General features: G+C 35.8%; 1 protein-coding gene across 4 annotated transcripts in view; it reads right to left on the bottom strand.

Annotated features, from left to right (window-relative positions):
* Positions 1-2,614: 2,614 nt before the first annotated feature.
* The window catches only part of PPM1B (protein phosphatase, Mg2+/Mn2+ dependent 1B), a 57,203-nt gene continuing 45,132 nt past the window's right edge, over positions 2,615-14,685 (bottom strand). For 3 of the 4 annotated variants that reach the window (XM_053973351.1, XM_053973350.1, XM_053973349.1), the window contains 3 exons: positions 14,119-14,230; positions 10,942-10,999; positions 3,759-4,969 (listed from right to left, as the gene is read on the bottom strand). In XM_053973351.1, coding sequence (XP_053829326.1) covers positions 4,721-4,969; positions 10,942-10,999; positions 14,119-14,230 — 419 coding nt within the window. In that variant the 3' untranslated portion in view covers positions 3,759-4,720. Of the gene's footprint in view, positions 3,159-3,758; positions 4,970-10,941; positions 11,000-14,118; positions 14,231-14,685 lie in introns of those variants that run through there. The other variant, XM_053973352.1, reaches the window with a different exon arrangement.

Below are 14,685 nucleotides of genomic sequence, written 5' to 3'. Positions count from 1 at the left end.
AACTATCTTTCTGTTAACTACCAGGTGGCAACAAAATTAAAGACAATGTAATTTTAAAATGTTGACAAGCTATGGCAAATACATGAACCAATTTCATCATTCATTCAAATTTCTCACACTAAGAATACGAAGTCAACAAGCAAAATTTTTCCCAGGCTGCTGAAATCTACACAGTATTTTGATTAAACTAAAAACATGACTAGAATTCATAACCAAGTGGATGCATGAATGGCAAGTAGTGATAATTTAGAGGAAAAAAAGCTGTCTTGATTTACATATTGATGTAGCTGTGCAAGCCATTGTCCTTCTCTTTGAAAAACCTGTGTGTATGCTTCACTTTGATACAAGAAAGCATAAACTCTTCTACCTGAGGGTATTATCCACTTAATATGAAAAATCTACACAAAGAAGTGTTCACGGGACTGGAGCCCATGGAATACCAGAAGCCTTACCAGTGGAACAAGGCTGTAGCTCATGAAGAAAGCATGCAGGGGTTATGTTGTACAAGCAAATCCAAGAAGAAAGTTCAAAGAAGTTACAGATGTGTGGACTCAAAAATATTCAGGTTGTTTGTAAAGATGTCTATTCTACAGTAGCACTAACTATTCAGGCACATTATTACCCTGCAGTATCAATATAAAGGAGGATTCCATTCTCCTTTTCCACTCAGTTAAAAAACTGCATTAATAAGTTGGAAAAAAAGATCTGTAAAAGTTAAAAAAAAATCCTATGGAAGTTCTAACATGAAAGCATTAACATCAGAGAAATATCTATTCAAAATCGTGCAACAGTGAAATGTCATAGGTTTAGGCTCTGATCTTTAAGGAACTTCAAGAAATGAATTGACCCAGAAGTCTAGTTTAATCTCAATTTTTAGTCTTTAAATGAATGCTCTCCCATACTGAACTAAGACTCCAGCTAAACCTGGGATGGGGATTTGCCCTAGGAGCACTAAATGTTGTTTGCCCTTTCCTTACTCCCACAGAGAAGCCCACTTTGAGACTTGTGCTCTTCTGAGGCAAAGGGGCACATCTGCTACAAAACAACCAGAAATCCATCAACTAAGAGACCTCGTAAGTCTTACTGGGTTATCTTTTCATATGGAATACGTACATCCTCTTAGTAAGTCCTTCCCAAGAAAATAGAAAGCATGTCACACTGTTTTAGCAATCCTTTATTGAAGATAACAAGTTGGTTATGTTCACTGTATTGTATGAAACATCACAATATCATACTGGGAAGGTACTATCAGTACAGGGTTGGACCAGAGCGGACAGTCTGAACAATAAACCATTTTGCATTCTTCATTCCCTATCTTTTAACAACCCCAAAAAAAAACAGTAAAGGGACAAATACCTGTTAACATCATCATTTAAAACACTTTAACTTACAAGGCTAAAATCTAATGAATAAATAAAATATACTGTGGCAATAGTCCTCTCTAGACCAAAAAAAAAAAAAAAAAAAAAAAAAAAAAAAAAAAAATCAGATACACAGTGAATCAAAATGACTGGAAAAGCTGGCCTTCGGCATCAGTATGAAAGCATGTGGTTTTTACAGACTCACCATGGGGATAAAGTTACAGAAAAATACCATGAATTTAATTTCACACAAAACCAGTTGATGACTGTCATTAGCTTAAAACTACACACAAGGGCAATTACATCCTCGCTGAAACACAGTTTAAACAAATAGGAAAATGTTTACAAGGCATCCACAGCATGTAAATCATGTACAGATGGATACATTCATTGTTTCCCCTCCCCAATAGCTTTTATTTTAGATAAATACTTTACTCTTCCCCATTTTCAGCATTTACTGGACTCATTACATGCACAACTCAAAGAAGTCAGAAAAAAAGTCAAGGTTATTGCAAAAATAGAATTAAACTAAGAATCTTCAAGTACCTTACATGACAGCCACTCTGTACCATGCCCATTGCTTATAAAATGAAAGGTCATTGAACCCATGAAAATATCTCTAATATTTTCTTAATTTAAAATAGATAATTTTAAGTGTATTTATAGTAATCTCAAAGTGATAATTTGAACTTCAAAAATAATGCAAACAATTAAAAATTATACCCATATTACACAAGACTTCTGTCTGTATCTTAAGCTGAAAAAAATCAAAAAAACTATAGAAAACCACATATAGAACAAAAAAAAAAATCACAATTTACATTATAATAAAGGCAAATTTTCAGCATTTTTAAAAAAACCTGCAGCTGTGAGAGATGTCAAAGCAAGTCACTACTAACTATAAATTCACCAGTTTGTTTTTTTTCAAAAAGATTTTCTCTAGCAAGAGTTGAAGGGTGTGTTGTACACATGCGTAAAATTCTTACTGTTTTTAGATGCCTAGAATCTTCATATATTATTGCCAAATACACTTATCTTCAAGCAAGCAGTAGGCAACATATCACAATTTGGACACCGCAGGGAAACCTAACGGTCTGGTAATATAGGTAAAACTGGAAAATTAAAAAAAAAAAAAAAAAAAAAAACAAAAAAAAAAAAAAAAAACAAAAAAAAAAAACAAAACAAAACAAAACAAAAAAAAACCACAAAAACAAACAAACAAAAAAAAAACCACAAAAAAAAACCCCAAAAAAAACCCCCAAAAAACCAAAACATATCTGATAGCGTATTGCCCAATTGAAATTACATCCACGCCACAGAGCTGCAAAGCCTTCCAACTTGGTAAGGTGAAATAAGAAACACCTCAAACAATTACTTGTTCTCTCTCTCATGCTTGTGTGTTGCTTGTTTCATTTAGCCACAGGGTATCTTCAGAGTAGACCTACGATCCCGTGCACCTCAGGTACACACACCGATCTGCTGAGAGAATATTCCTTCCTTCCTTCCTTCTTTTTTAGGGCCAAAGTTCATTACAGATGTAATCAGTATGCCTGAGGCTGGTAAAAATACTGTAGTACAGGCAATGCTAAGAGTGGCAATATCAGAAAACACAAAAATGAACAAATGATGGAAAATTCTAATATCTTTCTGCCCATTTCACAAAAAGTTGGAAATCCACCAGAAATTTTCCCTTGTATTGAAGAAATCAGATTTAAAAGTTTTTTTTCCCCCTTTCAGAATCAAAAGCATTTTAGCAGATTTGTAAGGCTACCACGGATCTTCTAGATCTCCAGAACCCTACAGGAAAAGAAGAGGAGAAACATTACTACTCACCAATACAAATGAAAACATTTTGTTGCACTTTGGATTTCAGTGGCATAATTAAGAATACTAGCATAAGACAGAAAACATTTCCCTTGTTTTCCATACCTGCCCACTTCCACACACAAATATTTCCTGTTTGTCAACATCATGATCGAATTTACTTTTATAAAACATGAATCCAGTAAAGCTCTTACAGCAGAATGACTTAAAACCACGATTTACCTAAAATTGTACTAGATCACTACTATCAATACATACAACATCTGTGGACTACAAACCAAAAAAAGCTCTACAAAATAGTATGGAATTCAGTTTCTCAGGTATTCCTGGTCCAAAAGAAATTCCTGTAGGGTCATTTTCATTAAGGCAGTGACATTTGTACCTATTCTGAACAATTGTATTTTTGCACACATGTTATGTTGTGAACTGACAACTGACACAAGACTTCCAGATTTCACTTATTAGCAGATGAGCTACCACTACTGCAAAGTCCCAGTATTAGCATTGACCTACCCAAATGGACGTATGCCTATGTGTTGTACCCCTAGAGACAAGGAAAAGATTTGGCAGAAGGCAGACTTTAGAAGAATAGTTTATTCATTTATATGGCTGATGTTTAGCTTGAACCTGAGAAATGTTGCCCAAATACAGGACAAATGCTCCAAACCCAAAATATCTCAAAGCTTTGTCAAAACTAAAGAACACCATGAGTTTACATCAGAAGCTATGAAAAGTTTCAAGTCATGTCAGAGTAATAACACTTCAAAGAAAGTTTATTATTTGCTTAAAAGAGTCAATATGCATACAGATATTATTCCACAGCATATTCTTTATTTTCACTTGATCACAAATTATTGTAACTTGACACTAGGTACTAAATTTAAAGTACATTTTCATTTCTGGATATATGCTATGCTAGAACCTGAGAAGTAATAATACCATTGTCTAAGAAAATCAGTATTTATGATGAACACTGGATACAATCTAAACCAAAAAAAGAAATCAAACATTTCATAAGTGACAACCTAAAATGTAACAGCTTTTGTAATTTAGCTGCAATGGAAACTATATACAAACCAAACAAACATGCAGTAATTATGCTGGGGGAAAAAAAAAAAGCCTGAATAATTTGTATAGTTCAACTAAATTGCACAAAAGATACAACGAAGATGTAAATTACTTCACAATGAGCAAACATATACCATCAAAACTATTATTTAATAATGTTCTCAAAAGAAGTTTTAAGACATCTTTTTGTGTGCTCCTGTTAGATTCCTGTTGTTGATGACACAGGATTTGAAAAAAGAAGATCGAAATCTCAAATGGGAAGTTAAATCTTGCTACACAACTTAGGATGCAATTACTGTACTATCCCACAGTAGTTGAACTTCTAAGGAAGTAAGAGCTCTGTATAAACAATCTGTACACATAACTACAGTAAAGCCAAACAGTCTTCCAGGCTAGCAGTGGCCCAGACTGGGTTCTGAGCAGAGGAAGCCGCGGCGGTGAAGCGCAGCGCTAGCTCGCTGCGAGTGTCAGGAGTGCTGCTCGCCGCTCCGGTCGCTGCCCGGGGCCGGCGCGGGGCCGGCGCGGGGCGGGGGCGGCTCCGGCTCGGCGGCCGCGGAGTCCTCGGGCGGGCCCGGGCCCTGCAGCTGCGCCAGGCGGTACCCGGCCAGCATCTCCTCCAGCAGGTGGCGGTAGTTGCCCCTATGATTAATCCGCATCTGCCTCAGCGCCTCCACCAACCTCCCCTGCGTTCCGCCTTCCTCGGCCGCGCCGGGCTCCTTCGGTTGAGATTCAACATCCCAAAAAGATCAGTAGTTAAACTAAAAGTTTTTCTAACCACATAAAAAAAAAAAAAAAAAAAAAAGCAAAAAAAAAAAAAGCAAAAAAAAAAAAAAAAAGGCAAAAAAAAAGGCAAAAAAAGCAAACCGAAAACCAATCTTTTTTTCAAACTGAGAAAACATCTCTCTATTTGAATGTGAAACACCTTATTAGCAACATACAATTTAGAACAATGTATTTCATGTTTAACCTTTTCCACCTTTTAAGAAATGATAACTATGAAAGCAGCATTTTTTAATAATTTCAATTCATTTTGAGCCAGTCAAAGTACCTCCTCCCAATTAACTTCATCTTTATTTCAAATGTCTTTGATAAATACAGATGATACCCCCACACACAACTTCGGTCATTTATCAGTGGAAAATTTTGAAAATTTAAGCTTCTTTAGCCACCAGGTCAATATATTTAATTGTGAATTTCTGCACAGCCAGTAGCAGCACAGTTCTGTGAAAAACTCAGACAACAGATAACTGTACTGATAGTAGTTTAGTTGAAGCATCACATCAAAACAAATGCCCAGTGTTTTAGTGAACACTCTGATTTTTGCATGCATGATGCTGCCAGAAGAGCAAGCAGCTACCCATGAGCATGGGGAATGCTGGCATTTGAACAACATAAGATACACCTTTGGGCAGATTGTGTATTGCCTGGAAAAATTAGCAGGTAGAACACTTATTTAATGTCAAACCTAAGAACCTACAGAACAAAATCTGATCACTGAGTGCTGATTAAGGAATGGAAATCTCCTCAGCAAATGACCTGCTTGGTTACAAGCCTCCAGTTGAAAAAAATGTGGTTTTTGGTGATAGACTTACAGTGCTTTGACACTGATACTAGGTATTTTCACTTTCAAGTGCTAAAGCAGTATTGTTGCTTTAAGGGAACAATACATTTTAAATTATTAATATCTAGCAACTTATCAATCTCAACAAATGAAACTATCTCTGGAAGCTGGCAGATTTTGCAAGATATTAAAAGCACAATCCAGACTGCCTTGTTTTCATGCTGACCTCATTTTATTGTCATGTAATCCAAAAGCTTCCTAACTACAAGTACTGCTGTCATTCATTTACAAGCTTAATAGCAGTATTGAAATCAGTAAGATTTTGCATGCTCTATGTAATGTTGCTGGAATAAAGCCCCAAGACTGATTAGCACATTCCAAGTTAAAATGAGGACAATTTTACCACAAAAAGGAGTATTACTGCATATGTTTAATTTGTTCAGGAAATAAGAGACATACTTTCACAGTGGTTTGCTGGTCTTAGTTTGATATGTTTTGACTCACATGTACTAGCATTTTCATATTCAAATATGAAAATATTCAAGGAAATATTCAAGAATTCAATACTCTCTTGTCTTCAAGAGCACAGAGAGGAGAAACAAGATAAAGGAGATAGTTTTAATGTATGAAATAGAACTGTTTTAATACCTTATAAGCACAATGTCAGCAAAAACCCAGGGCACCAAGAAGAGGCTACAGATGTATCCTGTTTCTTGGTTTGACAAAGAAAAAAAACTGAGTTATGTATATACCTAGCTAATATTAAACAAGGCAACATAGCTGAAGACTTCCAGTTTTTTTAAATTCAGGGAACATTTAAATTCCATATTTTGTCTACTCCATCAGTTTTGCTCTGAGGTTGACATTAGCACACATACACCCTGAAATTTCCACATTTCACAATACCGAGATCTTTAAAAATTCCTTTGGCAGACTGAATGAATAATTTTGCTCCATGCAACACTGAAGAGTAAAAGCAATAAGCAATATAATAGCAGCCCTGAGGGTCCTAAGCAATTCAAATGCTGGTAGGAGTTGAATTAGCAATGCTGTTAGTGTTTGATATTCAAACTCACATCCTGCATGGCATTGCACCCTATTTTACAGCAGGCTATTTCGTGCTTCCCTTGTGTCCCTCAGTGCTAACAGACAACAAACCCCACAGACAGTAGGACAGAAATTGCCTCTTTTATGTATTATACACTATGTAGACAGAGATTTCTCTCTAATGATGTGTGGCCAGAACAGGTCCCTGAAAACTATGGTTATTGTGCAAGGTAGCATTTGCCTTCCTTCACATTTCAATTCAACTGAAGTGCTACTGACCATAAAATCAAGAATAAATTTGTGCTAGCTATATTCAACATGAGCAGTCACAATTTTTACACAAGTTTTGTGCTATTAAATCATGTGTATGAAAAGGGCTGCTATGTATTAAAGACTGGATTTACAATGTTGTGAGAATGATGTAAGAGTTGTGTCCATTTACATTTTTTAATGTGTAGCAGCCCTTAATGGCATATGATTTGGTTCAGCCAACTGCCAGAGTGTATTAGTAAAAACAAGAGAAAAACATGATGGATTTCAACTAAGATGTTCAAAGGCAGCTTTAAGCAAATGCCACTGAAACTATTAACACAGCCACTCTAATTTTAATAGTGTTTCTTGTGTTTAAGGATATATACATACAGTGAAATAGTCTAATTGGACAGTAGTCTCCTAGTCTTAGGAACACATCAAAAAATTAAAATGGTCAGAGTCACAGAGAAAAAGTAGTACTTTAGCATAGGAAGTAAAACAACTCTTCAGTGGTATTGTAACATCACATTGCTAACAATTATTTAGCTATGAAAACATTCTTTTAAATTCCCTTTAAAGATCTGCAAGCATCAGGTCCCAATACATAACAGATTTCTGTGCTTTCACTCATATTTGTAAAGGCACAAGCCACCACATTTATAGCATTAGTCTCTGCTCAAACAATGGTAAAGTTGTTCACTGTGACCACAGTGCAGGCTCTCTCCAGCCTGGATTTATAAAATACTTGTAACCTGCTGAGATTCCTAGCAGAAAAAACTTAGGACTGCTATACCCTCAAGCCAGACTAGTGATCTCTGGATACTGCTTTAAGTGAGGATACTTTTATTTCTCAGACTCTTGCTCTGCATGACATTTCCTTACTTAGGCTCTATGTTAAGGTTTCTCAGAAAATGCACATGTGAAGAATAAAAATCTACTATCACTAGTTTGGATAACCAATAAACAAAATCCAAGTGCAACACTACCTGAAATGTTTACAGTGCTGAATAAAACAAAGCTAACCTAGAAACATATAAAACCAAGGTTTTAATTTATATACTAAGACTAACTTGCAAGCTATTATGTTCCAGTTCACATGAACTCACGGTAACTATTTTAAAATTGTTAGATGGTAAAATGAATATTCTTTAGAAGGAAACCATATTCTCAATTTCAAAAGTTAATCTGACTGTTTGGGTTGTTGTTTGTGTGGTTTGGAGGGGGTTTTTTTAGTCATTTGCATTAATTTTTTAGCAAGTAACAACATTACTATTTTGCCATGATAAAAACTGCTCTAGTCTTATATACAACCATAAGATGGAAGACTACTGCCACAGGCAGAGTTTCCAGTCAGTAACGGAAGCGTTCTGCACAACACCCACTCTCAGCAGACATGGGTGCACTGCTAACCACACACAGGGAAGGATGCTCAGGCCCAAGTCAAGTGTGCCTTCGTGCTCTGCAGACTCAGCATCCATGTCTCTAGCACCTAAGTTTTCACATGAACATCTGCTCTTGCCTCATACTAGTTTAAACAGAAGCATCATTGGCCATATTTCAATCTCACTTGGCAATGTCTTCATTGGGATATGCTGTATGTTTCCTTCCTGCCTTAATCTGAGATGTGTAGCAACATTATCACTGTGCACAGACATTCTGAAGAGTCTGATGCTGAATAATTGAACAGCTTCCTTCCCTTTACATCTCTGGATGCTACAGTATCCAGTTCAGAGGCTACAAGATCACCACACATACACCTGAAACTGAGTAAGACCAGAAAGGAAGTCATGTTTTCATTTGTGCTACAGATGAGGCCCACTAGATTAATCCACTTCAAGGACATTAAGATAACTTGCTGGGAAGATGCAAACAAGAATTGTATCCTTCACCAAGGGGGAGTTCATCCTCTCAAACCACTCTGGGCTAGTACCACTCAGAGTGAAAAGAACAGAGGTGCTGACTGGCAAATGACGTGCTACCCCAAGCTCAAACTAGAATTTAAACCATTCTATTTAAACCACATATCTGAGATTTGCACTTCTATACTAACGTAAGAAAAATTTAGGAAGCAGACTGCAGTCTACTGTTCACATCTCTTTTTAAAGAAACCAAATTAAAAGCTAAACCAACTACTCAGGGATTTTAATGGCAAAAAAGGTCAAAGCTGTTAATGGTATATCCTCTTATGAGCAAAATGCATATTTAGGTTAGCTATCTCATTTTATTAAATTAAAATGGATGATGCACAAACATTTCCTGAAAGGAGTCAATAGACAAACAGATGCTAAGATCCTAATATGTATTAGGACTTTCAGCAAACTTGCACGACTACTGAGAAGTAAATCTAGACTTAGAACAGGTGCATCATAAATGCAACTACGGCATGTAACATTTCTAAAATGTAACCATTAGACAAACATTCAGGATTTTTTTTCTTAAAATACCAATTTATTTGTAAAACCTATGCTGTTTTAATTTGTATTTAATTTTTAAATAAGCCACATATGCCAGTAACTTTTCCCCAAAAAGCAGGGGAAGTTCTGGCCAAGTACAAAAAGTAGTAGCAAGCTGATTGATGTGCAGAGTTTCCTGAAGGACTAAAGAAGCTGAAAAGAGGAAAATTTTGTGTATCTTGGTTTGGGGTACAGTTACACAATTTCTTGAAAGTGAAATGAAAAAAAGTATATCCTATCACTTTCAAACTAGACAAAGGAACAAATCCTAACAAATTAACAAGTTAACATATTTCTTCTCAATTTGTATGCTAAGAGAATAGTGGCCCCTTCCACCCACAAAAGCCTTCTAACTGAAGATAATAAATGAAATATGGGCAGTTAATAGAAGAGAACAATGGGAAAGACACAGTAACAATTGTGGTGAGACTGCATATTGACTATCTCAAGGTGTTTCAAGTGCAAGCAATTTCAAGGTATTTCAAGTGCAACACCATTCATTGTAATAAATACCTGACTGAGGGTCTTGTAGGCATCTCAGAAGAAAAAAAATATTACAAAGGATTTACTAGAATAGGAATGGTACTTCCACAAAACAATTCACAAACTGTACAGGAAATGACAATGTGTACAAGCACTGATGTTTTTAATCAGTTCTTCAGTTTTCCACAGTTTTTAAATAAATTTAACCACAATTGATAGAAACACATTATTACTTACACTAATATTAAGAGCTACCTAATAATCAGGTTTAAAGACACAATAAACCAGATTTCAACATACTATTTAAAATTCAACTTCATAGGAAATGGGAAGACGAATGTAAGCCATTTTAGAAATCATAACTGAAGTAATCTAAAATTATTTTTCCTTAGACCAGTAGAGCTAGGACATGAAAAGATAGTGTAAATGCTATGAAAATAGTCAATATTCATTTTGTAATCTTTTATATTCAGTGTACTGAGGCCTTCTTACAGAAGACAACAGGAAGTGTGTTTGCCCTCTCTTATGTCTACTGTCCAGAGGTGTAGTACAACAGCTAGTTAAGTAAGGATCTGCTGACTACTAATTTTTTACAATTATAAACCATAGTTTAGAAAAACCCTGCACTGTTGCCTCAAAGGTTTGACTGAGAAAGTGGTAGTCATTTAGATGCTTAAAAAGTCTTTCAGAATTGGGTGTCAGTTTTCTGTCTTTTAGAGGAAGAACTTCTATATCAAATCCATCCAAAGCAAGGTAAAAATTAGAGGTATATTACAATATGTATCTTGTGTTTCTAATATTTTATTCCCAGTGACGAAAACTTTTCCTTAATGTATGACATCTTTGATGTTCACATTAACAAAGAAGTGTAGCAATCAAAATGGGAACTTACCCCCTCATTGTCTCTGTGTGGATTCAGCCTAGTATACACATTTTCAATAATATTACGCCTAAAAAAGAGAAGTTTTAAAAAAAGTTAAGCAAAACAAAGGATTTCAAAACATTGAGAAAAGTTTGATCAGAGTAGGCATTTTGAAGTGTTTAAGGTATTTTTCTTTTAATCTGCCTTTTAAAAAGATGAAACCCACACTGTGTGTTTACTCACTTTCAGAAATAATTTGGAGATCTAGCAACTGATTAAGATTTGTAAAGACTGAGCAAAGTAAAATCATTTTCTTACCTTACCCTCTCCATGATCCACCTCTTTTTAGAGCTGCATACTCAGATTTTGTCAAGAGTAATGTTTAAATCTGTATTTTGTTTGTTATAAAAAATCCTTCAAGTTCGCTGGTTTTCTTGCCTTATTTCTGGATGTGGAACTTGAAGACAGTTCAGTTTTCCCCCATCTTTATTACACATACACAGGTTACAACCTGTCTACAAAATTTTCAAGTGTGGTATGCAGAGTATATAACCCCTGAGATGTGTTTTGTATTGTCTATTCATACTGTAGAAATTAAAACACAAAAGCCACTAGCTAGACTTTTTTGTAGCAGCGCCATTTAAGGCCACACTTTCACAGGCAGTCAAAATAAGCACAAAGAACTTCACAAAAAATAAAATCCATCATATAAACAGACTTCTGATGCAAAAAAAGTTATGTACTCACATCTTCAAATCAAAATTAAAAGTAGCAAGCATTCAGACAGCTATAATAAATATGATCAAAGTTATTGACAACTTCAACAAAAAAGAACTGTTACATGGACTAAGACTCATATGTCTGGAAGTGACCAAGATCTCTAAAAATTGTGTCTTACAGAAAGAGGGCTCCAACTGTTGACTCTTCTAAAGAACACAAAGGCATCAGATATCAAAACAGCAGCAAATGTCTCAAATACAGATGGCTCTCAATGCAACAGAACTTTCTGTCCCAGAATACTGAGGATGCTACAAGTTTGATGAGGCTCCTTCTGAACATATTTAAGAAATCTAGAAAGGTTGCATATTTGAGGCAGTATGGGATTCATTGGAACCGATGGAAGATCTTCCTAGAGAAAAGAATCTTTTTGCCAATGCTAGAGAAAAGGGTTCTCTCAATTTAGCTCCACAATTAGTGATAGAGGAATGGCACAATTCTGACTAAATATCTGTATTACATAAAGCAAAGGCACCTCCAACAGAAAATGCCTGAACAGTCCAAGCAAGACTGCTACAGAAGCAGGAGGCAGCCACTGCATTGGGTTTGAAAAGATATGACAATAAGCTACTTGGGAGTTATCCAGTCTTTTAAAATCACTTTTCTTTCTTTCTTTCACCAGTGTATTTCTCTGTGCTCTTCTTCGATGGGAAAACCCAGGAGCAAGATTTTGTGTGGAACTACTAAGGCCCAGGTGCCAGAGTAGCTCAGGGCTTTTGTTTACTTCAGCAACAAACCTCCATTCTTGGGGCAGTATTTGAAATCACAAGGGAGTTGGAGTCAAACCAGAAAACAGTCTTTGGAGAGTAAGATTTTATAGGATAAAACAGCACCATCAGCTGACCTGTGCATCTCCTGTCTCAAAGAGGGGGCCAGCAGGGGCTTCTACATAAGTGAGAAGCCGGAAGGAAGGAATTATACAGTGCCAATATAAATGGAGCTACTTAAGGGGTTCCTAAGGTTTACAAACATTACACTGAATTGCAATTCTCCAGTTCAGACATACCAACAATTGGGAGCAACTTTAACTGGTGCTAAAACTGTGGATTACAGCCACAGACAAGATCTTTTTGCAACCTGTTTGTAGTAAGGTCTTGGAGTTCAAACACAAGGACAAAGTGTTACTTCTTAGTGACCTGGTAACATCCCAGGATAAGGACTTCAAGAAAAAGAATATTGTCTTGTCAGGACAAAAGTTTCACGTTACACAATACATTCATTTGGGCTCTGCAGTAGTATTTTTTTTCCAAGACTTCCATTAATTTCCTGAAAGTAAAATGAACTTACATATGTCATCGCCTGTCTTTGTCCCAAGTTCGGAGGCCAAGAACAAGTTACTTAATACTGTATAACATTCTCTTGAAAGAAACTGCAGGTATACCCCTGAAGTCAGGGGACTTTAAAAGTCAAGATGAAGAGAAAGGCACCAAAATGTAAATTCTGAACCAAGTCCATGAAAAATGTAACCTGGTTCACAACAAATTAAAACAGAATTTATATGTCAGGGGTCCAGAATACAGCAGTAGAGTACATGATGTAGTTATTAATGAGCAAAACAACAAAACTTCTCTGAATGCCTAGAATGCACACAAGTGGAGAAAAAGGCCCAGAATGTACAGATACTTCCAAGGCCAGAGAGATATAATCATGTTCATTAACAAGTACATGCAATGAAAATAGATGTACGCACACACAAATGCTCAGAGGACAGGACTTCATATTTTGCAAAATACAAATATTCCAGAAATAACATGCTCTATGAGAGGGAACAATTATCAGTCCTGGGGAATTCTAGATTAACAATTGTTTATGCAATCCTATGTTCTTTTCATTAAAATCTTTAAGTTATAGGTTGCTAGAACATCACCATTGGGCTCCCCAGGAAATCAATGTAATTTCTGAAGGTTTATTCCTGTTACGTTTTAAGATGCATATTCTATTTCAATATTCTTGGTCATCTACCATTCAGTTTCCGACTAAACAAATAAAAACAATTTTCTCATGAGAATGTTTGCTGAGCAAATAAGTACTGTTCCGAACTTATAATGGACATTAAGTGGTTGGGAGAACATGACATCAAGGAAACTGATCTCCTGGCATTTTTATTATTCATTTTGATAAGTTTGATAATTCTTAACAAATGTAAATCAGTAAAAAAGGCAAGAATACATATATTTTTATATTTTGAAATGGCCACATGGAAATAATAAATTAGTATGTTATGTACCAGAATATGATTATGTGTTTCCTCTTTACCATTCTGGAATGGGAACAATGACACAAATGTCTATATACTGCAAAAGGTGAACTAAGTTCAAACATAAAAAACTTGATTTGACTATAGCTATTACAATAAGAAAACTTTAAAACATTTAAATGAAAGAGTGTCAGTGAATTTAACAGTTCAAGAAATTCTAGTATTATACTCACTTGCCAGCTAAACCACCTCCTGGTGGTAAATTAGGGATATTCTCTGCAGTTAAAATACGAATAACATGAGCAAGATCAGGCATTCCTTCTTCACCTGCTTTTTCCATAATTTCTAATTTAAAAACACAAGAAATCCTGAATTAATACCACTCATTGGCTAAGACACTGAAATATAAGATATTATCACTTTTTAACACAGGCATTATGAAAAAGTTACATGTAAACAGGAAAACATTCTTTGCATTTTAGGTTAACAGTCTTTGCACGGTAGAACAGAGCTTAAATTCATAGTCCTTCCAGTATGCATCAAGCCTTACTCTCTAAGAGAAATTCAGAAGCAGACTGTGAACTGAATGAAATACCCTGGAGACAGCAGCCTGTTCTCTCTGAAAAAGACAGCAGCTGGGAGTCTGTTTCAGTCAGCTTCCCCTTGCAGTGCAACACGTTACATGCCATAAAGCTTCCCCGGGATTCTGGCACGCTTCCTTGTGAGTAACACCTTGTATCCTCAAAGGCCTGAATCAACAGTGCACAAACACTTTGACCACCAAGCAAACAAGAGAATAC

Source organism: Vidua macroura, chromosome 3, assembly GCF_024509145.1.
Source record: "Vidua macroura isolate BioBank_ID:100142 chromosome 3, ASM2450914v1, whole genome shotgun sequence".
NCBI classification, from domain to species: Eukaryota; Metazoa; Chordata; class Aves; order Passeriformes; family Viduidae; genus Vidua; species Vidua macroura.
This window is presented reverse-complemented; position numbering and strand designations above follow the sequence as displayed.